This window comes from Rattus norvegicus, chromosome 1 (genome assembly GCF_036323735.1).
Source record: "Rattus norvegicus strain BN/NHsdMcwi chromosome 1, GRCr8, whole genome shotgun sequence".
NCBI lineage: Eukaryota > Metazoa > Chordata > Mammalia > Rodentia > Muridae > Rattus > Rattus norvegicus.
This window is the reverse complement of record NC_086019.1, coordinates 151,256,513-151,278,495: the sequence shown is the minus strand read 5'-3', so window position 1 is coordinate 151,278,495 and position 21,983 is coordinate 151,256,513. Positions and strand designations below refer to the sequence as shown.

General features: G+C 37.3%; 1 protein-coding gene across 9 annotated transcripts in view; it reads right to left on the bottom strand.

Moving 5' to 3' along the window:
- Grm5 (glutamate metabotropic receptor 5) overlaps positions 1 to 21,983 on the bottom strand; it is a 574,875-nt gene that overhangs the window by 19,090 nt on the left and 533,802 nt on the right. For 5 of the 9 annotated variants that reach the window (XM_039096032.2, XM_017588778.3, XM_006229659.5 and 2 more), the window contains one exon: positions 742 to 837. The exons of the other annotated variants lie outside the window; for them this stretch is intronic. In XM_039096032.2, the coding sequence (XP_038951960.1) occupies positions 742 to 837 (96 nt within the window). The remainder of the gene's footprint in view (positions 1 to 741; positions 838 to 21,983) is intronic. 9 annotated transcript variants of the gene reach the window in all.

Here is a 21,983-nt window from a genome sequence, read left to right as displayed (position 1 = left end):
GCATGCATATAAAGCACGTTCATTTCATGCAACACAGCTCAGTTGTTGCTGATAGTTCCAAGTACCCCATTCCACAGGGTACAACTCAGTTGGAAGTCCCTCGTACAAAGAAACATGCAGAGCACAGCGATAGGAAATTTCACCACCAACACAACAAAGTCAAGGAGCTGCAAAGCTATAGTAGCCAGAGGAGGATTAGCTTTCCTGATTTCAGTTCAAGAAATGTCTCTTTCATTATAGTTCACTAGTTGAACTTTGGCTTTGCTCTTGGCTGATATATATTACATTCAAAGTAACTCACATTAATTACCTAGCTCAACGTTCTCTCAATTGTAACCCTTCCCTCAAATCCAGTCCTAGTCTTTTGCATTTGTTTCATTAAACGGTTGGATATTCCTAAAATATAAATTTCCTCCAATATCTTCTACTTTGCAAACTCCAGAACTGTTTAGCCAATAAATTAAAATCCATTGAAGAACTGACTGTTAGCTAAGGCTTCAGACATGCAAAGCGCACAACCCTAAGAAACAGCAGCGTCTGGGACAGGAGGCTCCCATTAGTTGACATGAAGACGGCATAGATTTTGCAGATCAAACACAAACAACGAACCAATGGTGGCCCACATTGGACTTACTGGATGGGATGCATAATTGTGTAAGGACCCAGACCAGGGAGCCGCCTCTTCCTCTAGCTTGCATACATTTATTTCACACCACCTCAGGCCACTCACAGTTGTCTTACCTGCTCATTGTTGCTCTCCCACCATTCCCCATACTCCCTTTGGGGGTGAAACACTCTATTTCCGACTTGTGCTGGGCCAGTCTCCTGTCTTTGTACCTGGTAAGCATGAACAAGGACAGGAGCAAACAGAAAGATGTGATTGTGTGCTTAACCTCTAGGCTGAGGAAGAGCCGTGATTGCAAACATGGTCATCCCACACCAAAACAAGGATTTCTGCTTCTCACTGTAGTGGGAGATGACCTCTGATATTTACTTGATAATGTCAATGGTATATGGGAAAATCAGGAAAGATTTTGTTACTTTGGGATTAACTCTCATAAAATATACCCTTAACATAACAGATTGATCTTTAAATTTATTACATCTGTTAGTAAATGATAAGGAGAACTCAATGTCTAGCATCTAGAAGAGATGATAATTAATCAGTAAAGATTTGTTTAGTGCTTACCATGCATCAGACTCTGTACTAAAGCTTTACCTAAATTTAATCCTGTCAGCGGTCCTGTGACAGAGGCTCTGTTATGGTTATTTCCATGTTACTGAAGAAGAAATGTAAAATTGCAAAGATTAAGTAAATTGACAAAAGACAATAAGTAGGTGGTTCATCTGAACATTGAATGCAAAGTGTAAGCTTAGAACCCAAATTTAGCCTTTCACCATCAAGCTTTCTCAACTAAACTCTGTCAATCTTCCTCCTTATTGAGATATACCATATCTGAATATTTATGGACATACTGGCAATATTAAAAACTGGCATTTCTCTCTCCATATATATATATATATATATATATATATATATATATAACATATTAAAAGTTCCTTAAAAATTTATGTCTTTCTTTTTCTTTTGTGGGCCAGTTTTGGGTAGCCCAAAATTTGGTGTGTTGCTCAAATACATTTTGTCACAGAACCAATCACTCACCTCCCCAGGGAGGCTACAAGCTGTTTTTTCTAAAATGAGTAATGACATCTCTTTAATATGAATCTACAGTGTGTGCTAGATGAACCCTTCTGAGAGCTCTTTTGAGATGGAGTTCTGGTGTAGAAATAGTTTCTTACTCACTGTTCTAAATATGTAAGGTAAGAGAAGAAACAGTTTGCCTTGCTTCCAAATGAGAAGAGTGAGAGTGTTTTAACACACTCTGCCCAGTTTACCAGCCAAGCCAACAGAAAACAACTTTCAGTGTAGCTTGCAAGATACAATGGTTGAGAATATATACTTCACTTTTTTCATGGGACTTGGCATGATTCTTAGTCTTCACCAGGCAATGAGAAAGGGAGTTACCATGTGAGGATTTCTTAACCCTAGTTGAGTCCTGTTCTCTTCAGATTCTGTTACTGCTGTCTCACAAGTAAAAGAACATAAAACAAAATATCATGTCATTAAGATAATTTTAATGCTAAGGTAGAGATATTAGGTTTTTCTCTTCCAAAGTATTAAGAGTATTTTGTATTTGAATTAAAAGTGTTTATTATCTCAAACTCAATAGAGGTTATGGATTAATTTATGAACTACATGTTAGTTGAGTATCTATAATCAATAAGCAGTGGGTGTATTTTTAGATGCAAGGAGAAATAATCATCATATCTTGCCTTAGCAGATTCACAGAATGATAGGAAAAGAAAAAGGAGTTATAAGTAACTGTATAAGAAGGTCTTTAAGAAGAAAGAACTTGTTTGAGGAAAGACAACATGGGGCAAAGGCAGAAGGACCAATAGCTATTTTATTAAAGAAATATTTTAGAAGGTAAGCTGTCATTGGACAACACTTCATATGTAAGTACTAAATATTTGGTATTTATTTGTGAATTGGATAGCGCAACCAAAACATTACTGTACAGTTCCAACCAAAATGTCATTATTGGAGTATTACATTTGTTAATGGTCTTTCTATTCTCACAAGAAGAACTTTTTGAAAGTTTTGTTAGGTTATTTTTGAAAATCTTGTTAGGTTAAAGGCTGGACAATCACTTAAATTCTTCACTAATGTTGGAAAATATCTACTCATTTATCACCCTATCTCCTGCTTATGCCTTTTTCTCACTAGGTTTTTGGCTTTACATTGCTGTTTCCATCCCCATCACCTCTCTGTGTCTGTCTTCCATACTCTATCATTTCTTTCTTGCTATCTCCCCTTCTCTCTCTTTTATTAGTTTTTGGACTTTTATTCTTATTTCCATGTTCATTTCCCTCATGTCATCATACATGTAGTATTCATTTATACAATTTTAAATATATTCTAAACACCTCTCTGTGTCTGTCTTCCATACTCTATCATTTCTTTCTTGCTATCTCCCCTTCTCTCTCTTTTATTAGTTTTTGGACTTTTATTCTTGTTTCCATGTTCATTTCCCTCATGTCATCATACATGTAGTATTCATTTATACAATTTTAAATATATTCTAAACAGTATATTCTATGAAAGCCTAAACTGTTTTGATAATAACTTTTATAGGCCAACCAACCATCTATCTACCCATCTGTCCATCTCTGTATTCATCCATCTATCCATGAATCTATAAAGTCAGCCAGCCAGCGAACCATTAAATGAAACAACCAAACAAATAGACAAAAAACTAAGTAAGCAACCACCAAGTGAACAATCAGTCATCTATCCGACCAAACAAGTAGCACCCTCCCCAATAAAAATGAGATACATAAAAGTATAAGAAATCACCCTAACAAACAACAACAAAAATATATTTTGGTAATAAAAAATACTACAGAGTTTTAGAACTTTAAGGTCACTTTGTATCTAACATAAGTTAAACTAATACAGTTCAGGCTGCTCCCTTTTTCCTAACTTTTTTGAGTTACCAAACACCTAACTTAGCATTTACTCAAAATAAAACCTTTTAAATATTCTTTATTAAAGATGTACACGTATTTCTTCTTTTTTAAGAAGATAAGTATGCCTCAACTTGGGAAGATAATATTAAAGAAAAGCATCTTCTATGGTTAACAAAATACAAAAATAGTTACTGTGTGAGGAACATTTGATGTACTTATAGAAGTCACTCAAAGTCACAGAAAATTATAAAAGTCTGTGGAGTTATTCAGTTGTTAAGATGATTCCAATACAATGAAATCCTTGGTTAGATTCCCAGCACCCATGCAAAAAGCATATGTAGTATTTATGAGTGTAATCTCAATACTGGAGAAGTGGAGTGGAGAATGATGCTTTTGACTCAGTGGTATCCAGACTAACCTACCATGTAAGTCATAGGACTTTGAACAAGTTCAGGTTGACGTCTGAACACACACCCACACCCATACCCACACCCACACCCTCACTTACTTATACAAAGGATTTTCATGTCAGTAAGTAAAGGAATAAAAGGGGATTTTTAAGATTATTTAGGCATAAATGTAGGGACCCAGAGAATTGTTCAGAGTATATAAAGCAACAGCATACTACTTATGTCACATAGCCACTGAAGAAACATTCTCTGAATGAATAAAAGGAAATGGAAATTTTACTCTAGGAGGTGTCAAATCTCTAACAGGAATTTGTTGCTATTATTTGCTTTATTTTGTTTCATAGTGCTGAACCTTGGAGCTAGAGACCTACCCATGCTAGGACAGTGCCCTAATACTGAGTCTTATCCTAGCCCAACTGAAATAACTTTAGAGAGATGGGTCAAGAGTTTTAGGATTAGGAAAAGATAAAGATGTTTAAGTAAAGAAATTAATCATGTAGAGCTTTGAAATAAGATAATTGTAGGGGGGAAGAAGAAGGTAGAGAATATTTTCCTACTTGATCATTACCTTACCCTTCGCAAAATTTTGTTCAAAGGTCAGTACACTCTACTACATCCACCACATTCAAGAACAAACCTCATGTCTTATTTTCTGTTACTATTTTCTGCTTTTCCCAGGAGTATTTCTATAATACAAATATTATCTTACTTTGTTCTTTATTCTATTGCTTACTTTTCTCAGTAATATCTGTAACAAAAGGTTAAGTCTTTGAAGGCATGGGCTTTGACTATTTTAGTTACTGCTTGCTTCTCTATGCTTCTGACATTGCTAAACATCATTTATAGGTGATACTATTTGTCAACCAATGACCTGAATAAATGCCATGAATAATAAAAGAACTAAATTATGGAGACATATTTATATAAAAAAGGAAGTTTATCACATTCATGTTATGTGTTCTCAGATTAATCAATGAAGTAAGAGTAATTATCAGTGAGAGGAAAATAGATGAACTGTAATCATGTCAGTGAAAGTATACAATAACAAATTTGGACAGTTCTAGTGTCCATTTGTTTATAATCCCTCAAAAGTGTATGACATCTTAATCTATAGTATAACAGTGTTGTGTTGGATCTCTCACAAATGGGATTCATGCCTTGAAAGCAGAGATGGCAGAGGATTCCCATCCTACTTCCACCAGGTAGGGACACACAGAAAAGAAATTCTAACAATTCAAATTATCATTATTTTTAAATTCCTCACATTCTATTATTTAAATGGCTAAAATTTTGTTCAAAGAATAAAATATACTAAATTTAATAGTATTCAAAGAACTATAGCCCTGAATTTCCAAAGAAATAACATGCCAGATATTTGAAAACACTTTTCTTCCTCCTTTTTTTAATGTATGCTGAAATCCAAAATGTATCATTTGTATTGAACAAAATTCTTTTAAAATGATTCTTTGACGTCCTTTCATGAGTTGGAGAGGGACACTGAGGGATAGATATAATCAAAATACATTGTATATATGTATGATATTTTCAAAGAATACATAAAGAAACATGGTTGACCTCCACCAGACATTAGATGTGGGAAGTACTTGATCTTTTCAACTCCCAGACTGTGAGAAATGAATCTTCTTCAAAAACCATTCAGTTGTGGTGTTAATAATAGTCTGTACAAACTAAGATCATCAGGTAGTTAATGGATTATGCATGGAAACAGAAAAAGAAGGGGATGAACAAATAATGAAACCACAATACGAAAAATTCATATAGAATATGCTTCTTCCCTTCACAGGTATCCTAACTTTGGATCCAGCCACCAGCCATTCTTTTTTTTTTTTTGTTAGATAAATTTCTTTACTTACATTTCAAACGTTATTCCCTTCCCAGTTTCCTGTCCATAACCTCCCATTCCCTCCCCTCCCCCTCCCCCATAAGGGTGTTCCCCCTATACATCCCCCTTATTACCCCTCCCCCCATATTCCCCTGTACTAGGGGTCCAACCTTGGCAGGACCAAGGGCTTCCCCTTCCACTAGTGCCACAACAAGGCTATTCTCTGCTACATATGCAGTTGGAGCCCTGGGTCAGTCCATGTATAGTTTTTCGGTAGTGGTTTAGTCCCTGGAAGCGCTAGTTGGTTGGCATTGTTGTTTTTATAGGGTTGCAAGCTCCTTCAACTGTTTTAATGCTTCCTCTAATTCCCCCCAAGGGGGTCCTATTCTCAGTTTGGTGGTTTGCTGCTATCATTGCCCTCTGTATTGGAATGCTCTGGATGTGTCTCTCAGGAGAGATCTATATCCAGTCCCATTCAGCATGCATTCTCTAGCTTCCTCAATCTTATCTAGTTTTGGTGGCTGTGTATATATGGGCCACATGTGGGTCAGGCTCTTGAGTTGCTGTTCTAAACTTTGCTTCCATATCCCCTCCTATGGATATTTTTTTCCTCTTTTAAGAAGGAATAGGAACATCTACATTTTGGTCATCCTTCTACTTGAGCTTCCTGTATTCTGTGGATTTCATCTGGATCCAGCCATTCTTAAGATGAGATAAACTGTGACATCTTGTATAATTGGTTAACAATTACAGTCTTATACAAAAGGTTTCCTGACTCATATGATTTCTTCTGAAAGCTCCCCATCCTTTAAACCAAGAGTTTGTGGCCAAAAAAGCCTTTGAATTCCACCTTTGTATCCAGGGTCTCACAGGTGATGAGTCTTAGAAGTGGACTAGAAACAGTATTCTACACTCAAAGCACGGTGCCTTTACTAATATCTTCCCTCATTTTATGCTGAGAACAACTTACTTAAATAGTCTAATAATGCATTTGAGACACCAGAAAGGTCATACATGAAGGCTACAGTGTGGGCTTAATAGATCTAGGCTTTGAGGACAATACAACTTTATTTTTTCAAAGGTCAAATTTGACTACATAATGGCCAAGTAGAGAAAAAAGCCACTCTTCAGGCTTCTTCAACACACAAACAAAATGCCATTTCATCCCCTGGAGTTCACCAAGGCAGAAAAGTACAGAAACTTAAAGTCTTCAAAATGGGCATTGGTAAGTGACACAGCACTGCGTTATAAGACACATAGGGATGAGCAATGCAAGACTCCAGAACTCCAAATTATTTCCAGGAGTGTCCAAGGACAGTCCAAGACAAACTTCCCAAATAAAATTGATGAGAAAAAAATTCCAGATGAAGACAGACAGAAAAGCATCAATAGCCTTCTGTTTAGAAAGAGTGAGGCCAAATTTTAAAAGCTGTCACAAGTATGTCATTGCTGAGTAACTTTCTGGCCCTTAAGCATAAGAAAAAAATACATTAAAATGGCTAACAAATATTCCACGAACTGCGTACATTCCGTACTCAGTTATAGAAAGGGCAATATGAAGAAAGTTGGAAGAGGAAATAAGGGGAGGATATGATTGTATTTTATTGTATAAATGTATAAAATTTTCAAGAATTAAAAAATGAAGAGAGGGTGACCTCATAGGAAGACCAGCAGTCTCAACTAACCTGGATCCCCAAGATCACTCAGACACTGAATCACCCACCAGGCAGCATACACCAGCTGATACAAGGCCCCCAACACATATACAGCAGAGGATTGCCCGGTTTGGAATCAATTAGAGAAGATGCACCTAACCCTCAAGAAACTTGAGGCCCCAGGGAGTGGGGAGGTCTGATGGGGTTGGGGATGGGGGTGGGGACATCCTCTTGGAGACTTCGAGGGGTGGGGGTAGGGACGACTGGAATGGGATATGGAAGAGTCATAGGGCAGACTAGGAGGGGGATAATGACTGGACTGTAAAAAAAATTAAAGAATTAAAAAAGAGGAAAATCAAACGAAAAGAAAAGTATAAATAAACTTAGACATACAGAAAATAAAATAAAACCAAGGAAACCAAAGACCTTTGTGCTCAGATGTGAAATGCTGACTTGATTCATTCAAAGATTCAGTTTAAAAACAAAGAAAGACCATGATTAATAGTCTTCATAAAAGAATATCAGAGGTGAACATAAACCTTAAAAAATATTCAAGAAGCTGTCAGGAATACATTTTCCATGTTCTGTTAAAAAATTGCAAGAAGAAGTCATCAGGTGTTGAATTAAGCAATCAAATATAGAGAATGGGTTTTATTGACTCAATAATTTTAGTCAGTGGAATTTGTTATTAGAAAATAAATAAATGTGTATAAGCTTCACAAACATTTTCTTTTTCAGTGTTGTAAAAAAGTCCCCTTCCTCCAAAACCCTAAACAAGAGCAAACAACACACTGGAGAACAGTTCGATAAATTATAGTAAAAATTATTATGGGAATGTGTTAAATTTTATATTCCATTGAGCTTCTAGAGAATTCCCAGAGGACATTGTTTAATCCCACTTAATGGAGAACAGTTTTCAGAGAAAATCTATCTTAAGTCATTGCCTTTCTATGGTGGACTTTCCTTCAACGTTGTCATTTGTCTCACCATCAAAAGAGGTCTTAGAGCCATGGATTTAGAAGTCAGTCCTAAGATGCTTTGCAAGTATACATCATATTCCTGGAGAAGAACATTTCAGTCCATAGGTAAATGTTAAGTAGAAGGTGAAACTCCACAAGTAGAAGGCCAACCTCCAGTAACATTTCTGAAAAGTATTAATTAAATGTTATTTCCATTTTTGGATTTATCTCAGACCTGAGGGATTTTTAGGAAATTTTATTATTCTAATAGAGTTGAGTTGTTTCCCAGTGGAATTTTATCCTTATGTTTTGCATATAATTGAACAGCCAGGGTTGGGAGTAAGGAGAATCTGGGGTTATAATGAGAAGATGAGTTAGTATTTGTTTAGCACCTACAATACAACACACTCTATTTTAAAGACATACCCTAATCATCTGATTTAATCATTTTAGTACTATTCTTGTTTCTATTTTATCTATAAGAAAGTCCCAGAACACTGAGAAATTAAGTAATTTGTTCAAAGTCACCAGCTAGTAACAATAATATATATTTCGGCCTACTCAAATGCTAGCTACAAATATTACCAGTACCATAGTCATGTAACCCACAGGACATAGGTAACTGTTTTCAAAATCTTGTCATTATTTCTTTTAGATTGTCTTGGTTTGTGCTTGTGTCTCAGCACTATCTTCATTTTCTCTCTCTCTCTCTCTCTCTCTCTCTCTCTCTCTCTCTCTCTCTCTCTCAGGTTTTAAAAAGCATTTTATTTCAACCAAAACAAGGTGAGGTAGGAGTAAAAGAGGGAGATTGGAGTATTTTGGGTTCATATATGTGTGTAAGGTGTGAGGAGCACAGGAAAGAGAGCCAGACTTACTGTTACTATAGTTACTCAAGCCTGGAAAGGAAGTTATAGAGAGGAAGAATGTACTCATGAATTCAGTAATACTCAGAAAACAGGACTAAAGACATAAGTCAGAGCCTGACCAATACAGATGCTGATGCTCGCAGCCAACCATACTACTAAGCGAGGGGACCCCAATAAAGGAGGTTGGGGAAGACTGAAGGAGCTGAAGGGTTTGCAACCTCATAGGAAGAAAAACATCAACCAACCAGAATGCTCAAAGCTCCCAGGGAATAAACCACCAACCAAACACATGGAGTACGCATGGCTCCAGCAGCAAGTGTAGCAGAGAATGGCCTTGTCCAGCTTCAATGGGAGGGGAGCCCCTTGGACCTGTAGAGGCTAGATACCCAGCATAGGGGAATGTCAGAGCCGGAGGCAGGAGTGGGTGGTTGGGTGGGGGAGCTCCCTCAAAGAATCGGGGTGAGGGGGATGGGGGTTTCCCACTGAGTTTGCAAAGGGAGCAACAACAACCTACTTGCTATTGAAAAGACCACATTCCTAGAATTGAAATGGAAAAAGCTACAATGAAGGTAGACCACACTCTGGCCTGGGAGGCATACTGTGTGTAATTTTCATAATTAAGATGAGTGTGTAAGAAAGAACCCAGATGCCCTTCAACAGAGGAATGGATGCAGAAAATGTGGTACATCTACACAATGGAATATTACTCAGCTATCAAAAACAACGAGTTTATGAAATTCGTAGGCAAATGGTTGGAACTGGAAAATATCATCCTGAGTGAGCTAACCCAATCACAGAAAGGCATACATGGTATGCACTCATTGATAAGTGGCTATTAGCCCAAATGCTTGAATTACCCTAGATCCCTAGAACAAACGAAACTCAAGACGGATGATCAAAATGTGAATGCTTCACTCCTTCTTTAAATGAGGAAAAAGAATACCCTTGGCAGGGAAGGGAGAGGCAAAGATTAAAACAGAGACTGAAGGAACACCCATTCAGAGCCTGCCCCACATGTGGCCCATACATATACAGCCACCCAATTAGACAAGATGGATGAAGCAAAGAAGTGCAGACCGACAGGAGCCGGATGTAGATCGCTCCTGAGAGACACAGCCAGAATACAGCAAATTCAGAGGCGAATGCCAGCAGCAAACCACTGAACTGAGAATAGGTCCCCCGTTGAAGGAATCAGAGAAAGAACTGGAAGAGCTTGAAGGGGCTCGAGACCCCAAAAGTACAACAATGTCAAGCAACCAGAGCTTCCAGGGAGTAAGCCACTACCTAAAGACTATACATGGACTGACCCTGGACTCTGACCTCATAGGTAGCAATGAATATCCTAGTAAGAGCACCAGTGGAAGGGGAAGCCCTGGGTCCTGCTAAGACTGAACCCCCAGTGAACTAGACTGTTGGGGGGAGGGGGACAATGCGGGGAGGGTTGGGAGGGGAACACCCATAAGGAAGGGGAGGGGGGAGGAGGATGTTTGCCCGGAAACCGGGAAAGGGAATAACACTTGAAATGTATATAAGAAATACTCAAGTTAATAAAAAAAAATTTTATAAAAAAAAAGCAAAAAAAAATAAATATATTTTAATATAAAAAAAAAGATGAGTGTGTAAGTGGCATGAAAGCCTAAATTCAGTGATAAAAATTAGTATGGCCTTTTCCCCTCTGATAAAAACATTCTTAATCATGGGGATGAGGCACAGTATACCCAAAGAACTCTGTTGTCTTTCTCTTCTCTAAGGAAAACTACAAACAGGAGATGGTAGCAAACATCCTGGCCAAGCTTACTGGCTTGCACATGGCTATCCATGTGTAAAATACAGTTTTGTAAATTCCAACAGATCAGAGACATCATTCTATCTCAGTGTCTACAACAAACACATTCTGCTGGGGTTCCAATTATTCCCCACCTGGGTAGAAAAGTAAGTGAGTAAAAAATGAAACAATGGTGGATAATTTCAGAAAAGGGCTAGCAGCAACTAAAGAGAATTGAACAACAAAATCAATAACAAAAAAAACAAACAACAAACAAACAAACAAAAAACAAATACCACAACTAGGATTGCCCCATCTCCTTAGCTTTCATTGATATTGTTCCATTCCTGTTGCTTTTGATAAGATTCCCTCCATTTTACGTTTGGTATATGTTCTGTGACTCCCACAAATGCTTATAGCTACAACTTGTTACTGATGCTGTTGCTTTTATCTCTGGGTCTACTTTAAGGAGAGTCACTGACTCTGGGTGGGACAGTATTTTATTCAGAAACAAAAAGTTTCTGAACTTTAATGGAATCCAGAGCTCTGTTCACTATAAGGGTGTCTTCTAACACTCAGCTACATTCCTAGTGCTATCCTTTAAAAACATATCATCTAACCTCATCAGATGTTATGATGAAAAATATTCTCCAGCAAATGATATTAATTTATTATTGCCTGGGTAACAAGATTCACCAAGCAGAGGGTCTTACTCTGACAAGCATCTAGCCATTTCCTCTGAAAGTCTATTTTTTATGCCTGGTCCCTAACTTACAATTCCTTCCCCCTTAGATTACTGAACTTTTAAAATTCACTGGGGTTTCCTTGGTTCTTTCTCCATAAATGTGTGTACTGCTTTCACTTTTCTCCAAAGGGGAAGAGCCCCATAAACCCTCTCCCATCTACTTTGGACATCTCTAATTCTATGGGGCTGTGCTGCCCTCTAGGGGCCCTGTTTATCACATACCCGTCAGCAACAGTCTATGTATGCATAGTTGGTAGTGTCTCTTGGTCTAGGTATGTCCTGTCCATGAGAAGGCTGCCAAGCTCTAAGATTTTTGCCTCTTTCTGTACTCACGAGTTTAGAAACCTGTAATGGCTGTGTAGTGTCAATGTGTGTAGGAACATGAGACTTGCATAAACAAGCAAGTGAGTGTGTTTACGAAACCCAGACTCACATGTTCACAGTGTGGTTGATGCCAGCGTGGTCTTTGGTTATGAGACTCTCATCACCATAAAAGTAATTTGAAGATTTCAATAAAGTTTGTGTTATTGAATTCAAGATCTGAACATGAAAGATGGATGCCATTTGAACTTCTATCTGGGTCTTCGGAGATTGAGAGATCTTATTTAAAATGATTTGCTGTAACTTTGTGCTTCCTTTTTTTCTTTATCTTTTTGGTTTAATAGTGAATGAAACTCTTTGCTATTTATCTTGATTTCTCTGTGACTGGAGGTGATGACAAGTACTTCATATTTGAACTCCCCTTTCCCTTTTATGATCTAACGTCATTCAAGTCTCTAGTGGATCAGATAATGCTAACATACCCACATTATTTCTATGTCTTTACTCTCTGTTCTTTGTTCTACCAAACAATACTTCAAACCCAAATTCTCTGGCCTTTACATCAATTTTTTTCCAGAAAAAAATTGGGATGGTCTAGTTCACAGTCTCTGAAAATAACTTTTGAGATTTTCCAACAGACTCCATCCTTTTCAAAGTGTTTACTTGTTTACATTTTCCCCCACATCCCATCTTTCTTCATTGATTCTGATCATTGCTAAAATTACACAGCTATCCTAATTCCTTTGTTGCAGTTTTCGTCCTTCACTTCCACTTTGAAATCAGAGAACATATTATTAATACATCCAAACTCAATTCTTGATTTTACTTTTCATATCTTTCCTAAGATAAGAAAGTTAAGATATATTACTTCAGTCCTCTTATTTACAGGGTAAACATTAACTCTTCTCTTAATTTTCTCTATTGCATACCACATCCAATCAACCATTAAGTTCTGTAATTGCACTAGTTAGTAGAATGCATTATAATATTTTACCCATTATTATAATGTACACCAAACATCTACCACTTCTTTCTACTTTATTTTATATACAAACACCAGGTTACTCTCTAACTTTCTACTCTCCACTTTCATGCTACTCTCTACTTTCGTGTAACAACTCCGAAGCTTCCAGTTACAGACAGTAAAAAATATAAAAACTGAACTTTGCTCACTAGCTATCTAGATGCCAGACTTTCTTATCTTCATTTCTTTTTCCTGTCTTATTTCAATTACAATGGGCGGTTTGCTCACAGCTCAAAATTTCAATCTTGTTTCAACTTTATGATAATTTCAAGTTGTTCATTCTTGTTCTCAGAACATTAATTCCTTGTGTAGTAGAACTATTCATGCTATATTTATTACTTCATTCCTATTCATCCCAAACCACTGCTGTTCCGAGGTTTCAGTGCACACCCACACATACGCAACTGTTTGGTTTGAATGAGAATGGCTCCCATATTTTTGATGGAGCTTATACATTGGAATGCTTGTTCTGCAGTTGATGAAACTGTTTGCAAAGACGTAGGAAGGGTGGCAAAAATGGACGATTATTACTGGGGATGGATTTTGAGGTTTACAAAGCCCATGTTATTACTAGTCTCTCTCTGTCTTTCTGACTCTGGTTCTTGTGTCAGCATGCAAGCTCTCAGCTATTGCTCCAGCCCCATGCCTGCCTGCCTGCTCTCATGCTCCCCACTACGGTGTTCAGGTGTTCAGGGACTAAACCTCTGAATTTTAAGCAAGCCCTGGAACAAATTGCTAATTTTATTAATTGCCTTCCTCATGGTGTATATTTTACGGTAACAGAAAAGTAACTAAGATAACAGATCACACACAAAAGGAAAGAAAAAAAGGAAAACGAAAAATGGAAAAATGACAGAGTTAAAAGCAACACTGTATTTTCTATTATCTGATTGGTAAAGTTGAAGGTAAATAAAATTTAAGCATAATGTCCTTTTAAGAATGTAAAATAGAAGAATTTATTACATCAATTAAAAACATAGAAAGAAAAAAGTCATTAGAGAAGTGTTCATCTGATTAAAAAAAAAGAACGAATTTTAATTATACGGAAGTTGGCAGGATTCCGTTTGTAGACCATCAGAAAGAGCTCAAGGAAAGAAGACACTTGACAACTGAGAATGTAACCAGAGTTGGATTCTTCAAAGAAGCTGGCTTAGTAGGAAGGAACTACAGACCACAGCTGACTTTTCGGAACACCTACATTTCGGAAACAGAAAGCAGCAGAGGGTCCACACTGTTTCTGTTTTGCTATTACTTATTTACCAAAGGAAAGCAGGTACTTAATTCATCCCTTTTTTGTCATGCTATGTTCAGTGTAAACTTCTTCTATAAAGAATAGATAATTAAAACTTATGCCAGGTCCCTTTTCTCAAACCATCTGGAGCATCATTTACTTAAGGGATGAAGAGAAAGGTAAAAGAGACAGCTGTGAATTAAAACTGGGTCAACTTTCATAAGGGCTACAGTCCTAGAAGGCAGACTTCTGAGTCTCAGTTTCCATTGGTGTAAATGATGGTTTGCCATGATAACACATAGTACTTTGAAGGAGCTTGATGAGAATTTGTTCTTATGTGTGTGTTTGGGGTGGGGGGGATGCATTTGGAGGCTACAGGTTGATAATCAGTGTCTTCCTCAAAAATTTCCCATCTCTTTTTGTTTGAGACAGGGTCTCTTTTCAAACATGTAGCTCACGAATTGAGTAGACTGCCTTGCCAGTGAACTCCAAGGTTGCTACTGTCTCTGTCCTATTAGCACTGGGATTAGAGATGTATGCTACTGTGGGGAATGAGATCTTAACTCAGGTCCTCTTGCTAGTGTGGCAAGCACTGTATCCATGGAGTCATCTCCCTAGCCCGCGTTTCTTTCTTCTTATATCAGTCACCAGGTTCAGCACCATGATTACTACCTAACAAAATACAAGAACTGCAGAATGCTTTGTTACGTGAGTGCAGAGGCCTTAGGAAGCATGTCTTAGAAAATGAAACTGAAAAAGGATGGCTGAAAGACTGAAGAAAGGCAGAGATCTTTCTTGATGCAGAAACCTAGGGAAAGGTTTTGCCTATTTTCCCTTATCTTTTCTATCTGCACTAAAGAAATGGAACTTGAAGGAAAGATAGAATTGCTGACTCACAGAATTATGCATGATACTTACTTTTCTTTCCTATAAAGTTTTATGTTCTTAGTTATGACTGCATGCCCCCAGACATGACATATATATGTCACTTCCTAGATGGACTAATAAAAAGAAGAAAGAAGGGGCTGGGGATTTAGCTCAGTGGTAGAGCGCTTACCTAGGAAGCGCAAGACCCTGGGTTCGGTCCCCAGCTCTGAAAAAAAGAACCAAAAAAAAAAGAAGAAAGAAAAAGATAAAAGGAAGGAAGAAAGAAACCTAAATATCTATATATGTTTCATCTTTCTTTTTTTCTTTTTTTTTAATTTAGTGGTTATTCTATTAGCTCCAGCTGTCCTGGAACTATGTAGAACAGGCTGGCCTAAAACTCAGAGATCTACCTGCTTGTGTCTCCCAGAGCTGGGATTAAAGGCATGTACCACCTGGCGCAGCCTGAAAACAGATATTCCAAAAGATACTCTTTGGATACAAGCAAGCAAGCAAGCAAACAAACAAACGAACAAAATCATTTTCAGTTTTACCTTATTATCTATTAAACTTCCATCAATTAGTGAAAAACATTTCAAATTTAGATGGTAATGAATGAGATGAGAAACATCTCAAACCAATTAAAGTTTACTGTAATCACGGCATTCAGGAACATTGATTCACTATGCAAAGGGAGTGTGTTATAAGTAATCCATCAAGATCAGCTAGACATTGTATCTGCACAGAGATGGTTCTGTTATCACAGAGCCAAACCTTTAAGTAATCACTTAAAAGTCTTTCTCCTTCTAAAGCAAAATATCTTAAATGTGTTCTCTGTAAGAATACCCTACCAGATCTAAGTCTTTGCATTTCCTTTCTCAGGTCTAGAAGCAGATGGAAATATGTTTACATGGTGTATTAGAATGTTATAAAGTGTGGAGTGGTAAGCAAGAAGGAGGGGAAAGGAGACGATGATAAGGAAGGACATGCTGAAAATAAATTTTCATGTGGATGAAACCGTGAAATTATAAATATCAACTAATTAATTAAAAAAGAAAAAAATGACTTATTCTTTTGAAAGATGAGCTATTGAGTGCAGATTCACCACCTGAGTTTATTTATTGAGATATTAGATAAGTGAATGTCTGCTGGTCAGTGAACACAAGGTCCTAAATGCAGATCATTTATAGTTTCTGGCAATAGAGAACAGGAAGAAAATGCCTATAAGAAGCTTATAATTTAAAATGGTATGGAAACATTTATTACAGTGCAAGACACACAAATTTTATCATTTGATATGTATTGTATTATCATAATGCACTTAGTGAATATGCAAAAATTATGTGCATTCTTTAAATACAGAGTCTTGCTACAGTATACAACCATGTCGTGAACTTTTAAGATCCAGAAATCCTCTTGCGGTAGCCTCTGTTTAACTGACACTAGTACATATGGTTTTGTTTTGTCCAACAATTAAAAGAAAAGAATTGAACACTCTAACTATACAACAAAATCTTAGGCTCTCTCTTCTCTGCTCTCTTGCCCTCTTCTCCTTTGTCCCTTCTCTCCCCATCCCTCTTCCTTCCACGTGATCATAGCTGGCCTTTACTTCTCCCCTCTTCTACTCTTCTCTCATTAAACTTTTCCGTGTTGGAAAAAAAAATCTTAGGACTTTACAAAATCATAAACAGATTTTGAAGGTCTTGTGTATATATAATTTATGAAATAATTTTAATATTTGGATTAGGAATTGGAGGGTGAGGGTATGTTTTCTACATTTAAAATAAATGATAAAAAGTAGGCATTGGCAGGGGCAGAGAAGCTAATCTGCACAGGCACAAGTATAGAAAACAAAGATGGTTATGGTTAGGTATATCTGTGAACTATGGCAATTTGGCACTGCCAGATGGTATATGCTTGGGTTCCTTAATGCACGGCTACTGTTAGGACACTGGGGCTTGGTAAGGCAATACCAATTGTGTGAGTAGTTATGACAGAATGTTTTCAGGACACGGTCCCTGGTAATATCAGTGAGAATACATCAGAGGAGATAAAACAAGTGTGAGAAGTGACTGCCTGGATTTGATGGGTCAGGGGAATTGAAATGTCAAAGATGATACAAGTTTGAGAAATTAGTTTCAAGTCGCAGCTTTTATCTGGAGTAGGTATATGAGAAATAAACTCAGTTATAAGGTCTAGAAAAGAAGTTGTGTTTTATTCGTTGGTCAAAATACTTTCTTCTATTGACATGCCTTATATATTAATATGATTCACAATGTCAAGACATTCCAAAAGTTGACTTAAATATTTGCATGAAATGTATGCTTAAGAAATTGCTGTTGATATACAACTCTAATTGATTGTTTGAAAATATACCTTCTGGGGCCTCATGATTTAAAATATACATTTATTTATTTTAAAATGATTTATGAATACAGCCCATTAAGTTCATCTATTATTGCTCATATAAAATAATGTGGTTAGGGATTGATCACTTGGGATTGGATATTCTATAAGAGGGCTTGTCCCTAGAAAAGACTGATTCTCCTCAGCAGCCATTAATTGCATAATTAAACAGAGGTAATGATCTTGAGACGGTGCCCAGAGGAATATGGAGTTGGAATGGTGGAGAGGAACGCAAAGAAATGATATGTTACTGATTATGGAATTCTCAAAAGCATTGAAATAAAAACTGTTTAATTTTAATTGTGTATATTGTGCATGCGATTGTCTGCTTATGAATATATGCAGGTAAGTGTAGATGCCACCAGAGGTCAGAGGCCACAAGCCAGAGAGCTTGGAACTCCTGAAGATGAAGTTACATGCAGTCGTGAACTACCTTATCTGAGTGCTAGGAACTGAACTCCATTTCCCTGGGAGACTAGTGTGTAATCTTAACTACTGAGCTGTATTTCTAGCCCCTAGAGTTCTATACATTTTGAAAGACAATGTTTAAAATAATGTCTATTGGTGAAAAGTATGCACAGGTAAATTATAAGAAATGAGGTGAAATCACATCCTTAATCTGTCTCCACCAAACAGTCTGCCATTTCTACTAGTTCTTTTCAAGTTGGTGCTGTCAGCAGAGAATTTAACTCATTCTCTACTGTGTGGTTGCTTTCCTAACCAAATTAGACCACTTTTGGACATGAGCTGGATTGTAAGGCAGAGAAGAAAGAGAAGGGAAAAGAAGAGTTATTAACACAAGGAAAGAGACAATAAATAAGTCTGCAGTTGGTCAAAGTGGTCAAAGGAGTTACCCAGCTAAACCTAATTTCTCCTGATAACTTCCCAGATCCCACTCTTGATAGCAGTCTGCCATAGATTCCTGCAAAGACTTTGTTATCCTTATTAACACAACCTTAGTGTTTTAATTTCTGATAGCTTTGGTTAAGACATACAGAGTCATATTGAATACTTTTTGACTCGAGGTTGAATACTTTAAGCCATATGATCTTGGTCAGTTTACCTATATCCTGCTCCTACATCACCATTCTCCTTCTCTAAATTTGGCCTATTTAAACTTTTGGTTAGAATATCTTATAGACTGATTTTGAATAGAGCCATAGTAGGAACTGCCAAATGGTATTCTCTATCTCCCTTTTTGATTAATAATTAGTAACTACTTATTTATTTTAAGCATTTCAGTATAAAATATTGCATATTGTTTTATATGAGCAGTAAAGGCAGACTGATCTGTGCTCCCTCTGGAAGCGAGGTGATACAAACACAGCTCGGCAGGTTTACATCTTCCTGTAAGAAAGAACCTTGGGCTCTCCTGAAGTTTGAGAGCTAAAACTCTCAACTCCATTATCAGAATTCCAAAGTTAGTTTATCCATTTGCCACTTTGGCAATTTACTCATCTTGCTAATTGAAAGCAGTCATAGCATAATGCTCCAAAGTGTTTTCTTCTGAGGTTGTAAAAGTAATATTGAAGAGGTCATATGCATTATCACCAGTAATTACAAGATATTAAATTACAGTTCTATTCTGGAGAATAAACACTTGAAGTATGACCCATCAGATTTGAATGAAATTTCTAGCATCAAAAATGATAATTTGGAAGCCCTTTAAGCTAGACTGCTGATGTTTAAGATTGAGATTAATACTTTTTAAATATAGTATTGGTTGTCATGGAACTAATGTTCACTTTTTCTAGTTACAAAATATTTCTGTAGGTGTGGAAGTATCATGCCTATGATGCTGCAAAACCCAAAAGCTAAAATTTTGGTGTGTCCATTAGGAAGTTTCTTCAGTTGGTGCATATCTGGGAACTCACATGTCCACTGCTATCACTCTGAGAAAAATTACCACAGTTACTATTAAACTCTGAATAAGCCACACTCGAAGTCCTCCATCAAGGCTACACATAGCTGTGCCTAATAGCTTAAACATACCAACTCTCTCATGGGAGCTACCCAGAGAATCTGCTTGCCACTAGTGGCCTGGAAAGGAACAGATGGACTGAGGACTGGGAGGTAGGGTAGGAGTGCAGGTTGTGGGAGGGAGGAGAGAAGAAGGGGAGAGAGTTTATAAACAGTTGACACATAAGGTCTGTTGCTTCACTGGAATAACTAAGGATGGTCAGAAATGCCCTGGAGTTTAAAAGCTGTCTGCTCCACTCAGCCTGCAACTCCCTTTATGTCTGGCACTATTCTCCCTGGAGATGCAGTCACAAAGCAGTGTCTGCACAGTGAATACAATTAAAGGAAAGCCTCTGGAAATGTCCAAGGGGAAATTAGATAACATGTGCTTTGATGCTGGGATTTGGAGTTTGAAGGTGAAAGAACACAGGAAAGATATCAGAAGCCTGTGTCTGCTTTGCTCTGCGTTATATTAGCATTCTGTCAATGTACCTTTGAAAGTTCTCCACTGAAGTCAGTTTGCTCAGTGTTACTCAAGTGTCATCAGTTATTTCACACACTTTACATTAAAGCTGATCTAAAAGTTAGATTTCTCTTGTACAAAAATGTTGAGTCATCTTTTTCCTTCACATTTTATTAATCAATGAAAGGAAAACAACTACTTGTTGGGGTTAGAAAGATTTCCTCTCTTTCTACAGTCATGGAGTATACAATCTCTGTGCATTGAGCAGAAAAGCTTACTTTTGACCTGGTTCACTAAAACCCATGGCCTTGTATCCAGTGGGCAGAGATTTCCTGGTAGACATGTCCAGGATCCTCTCTGCTTCTTTTATTGCCCTTTCTGTAATGTAATGATTGATTTTTTTCCTTTGTACAATACACTGAGAGGCATAACTGACTCTCATCAGTAGAGCAACTTGGTCCTGGTGTTTACACTTTCTGTCCAATGCTCCACAGAGGTACAGAGTAAAAATGGTAGGACACAGTAAAGGAAAAGGTTAATGTGAAGAATGTGGAATTGTTTCCATCAATTTAGTCTATGGTCATATGTCTGTGGGAGCATCTTTGTGATTAATAATAGATTTGAGAAGAACAAACTTACTGTGTATGACTTGACCTCTGGGCAGGTGATTCTGGGTATTATAAGAAAGTAAGATGAACAAGCCATGGGAAGCAGTACTCCTCTATGGCCTCTGCATCAGCTCCTACCTCCAGGTTCTTGCTTTGCTTGAGTTCTTTTCACTCATTGCTTTTGATGATGAACTGTTTGTTATATGGAACTGTGAGTGAAATAAAACCTTGCCTCCCCAAATTGCCTTTGGTCATGGTGTTTCATCACAGCAGTAGTAACCCTATGACACAGTGTGACCAGTAAGCCACCTACTACCTGCCATGCCATCTCTGCTGGCTGATGCATCTTCTGGACTATATTGGATTGTATTCTCTGACCTGTAACCAAAATAGACCACTTCTCCATGATGTCAGTATATCTTGACAGATAAATATCAGGAAAAATATAGATTGCTTCGGGTTTAATTTTTATGGAAATAAAAATTAACCATACAGAGATTCTTACCAAATTATATTCTTATACCTTTACACATCCCCCTCATTAATCATACATTTTTATTTAGTACTGACACAGTGGTTTACTTGGAACTGAATACAGGATAACAACTAGTCACTTAAATTGGACAGTGAAGCAGGGCAATATGCTCCTATATCAGAGAGTAGAAATAAATGTTTTTTATTCATTCCAAGACAGAGTGAAACTTCTCTGAAAGGCAGAGTGGAAAATATACTAAATATATAATGGGCAGGACCCCCCCCCACACCCAGTGTAAGGAATGTTAGGGCACAGAGGTGGGAAGGGGTGGGTGGATGGGTGAGGGAACACTCTCATAGAAGAAGGGGGAGAGGGGATGGGATACAGGTTTATGGATGGGAAACCAAGGAAAGGGAATAACATTTGAAATGTAAATAAAAAATCCAATAAAAAATTCAACCAACATCAATCCTTTCAAAACAAGTGTTATTATCTTATCCTAAGGTGGGCAGATAATGACCTTGAGTCTAGTGATTGTAAAACAAAAGTTCTAATAGAAAACTAATGGGGAGAAGAATTATTTCCCTTATAAATTCTCGTGACAGCTTATCAGTCATGCTACTATAGAAAGACCATGGCATTTAGATTCAATTGTCCTTGAGTTTGAATCTCTTTTGTGTTCCTGCCTAGCTTGGTAATGTTGAATAGACCACATAACTTCTGTATGCTTCAGCTTTTTCACATTTAAAGCAGTTAACAATAACATGTATTTTTGTTCATGGCTTTTAAAAGGAGAACTATAAATTTATTTTTGTTTGTTTGTAGGGTAGGTGGATCATGTCACCAAATGGTGAAGTG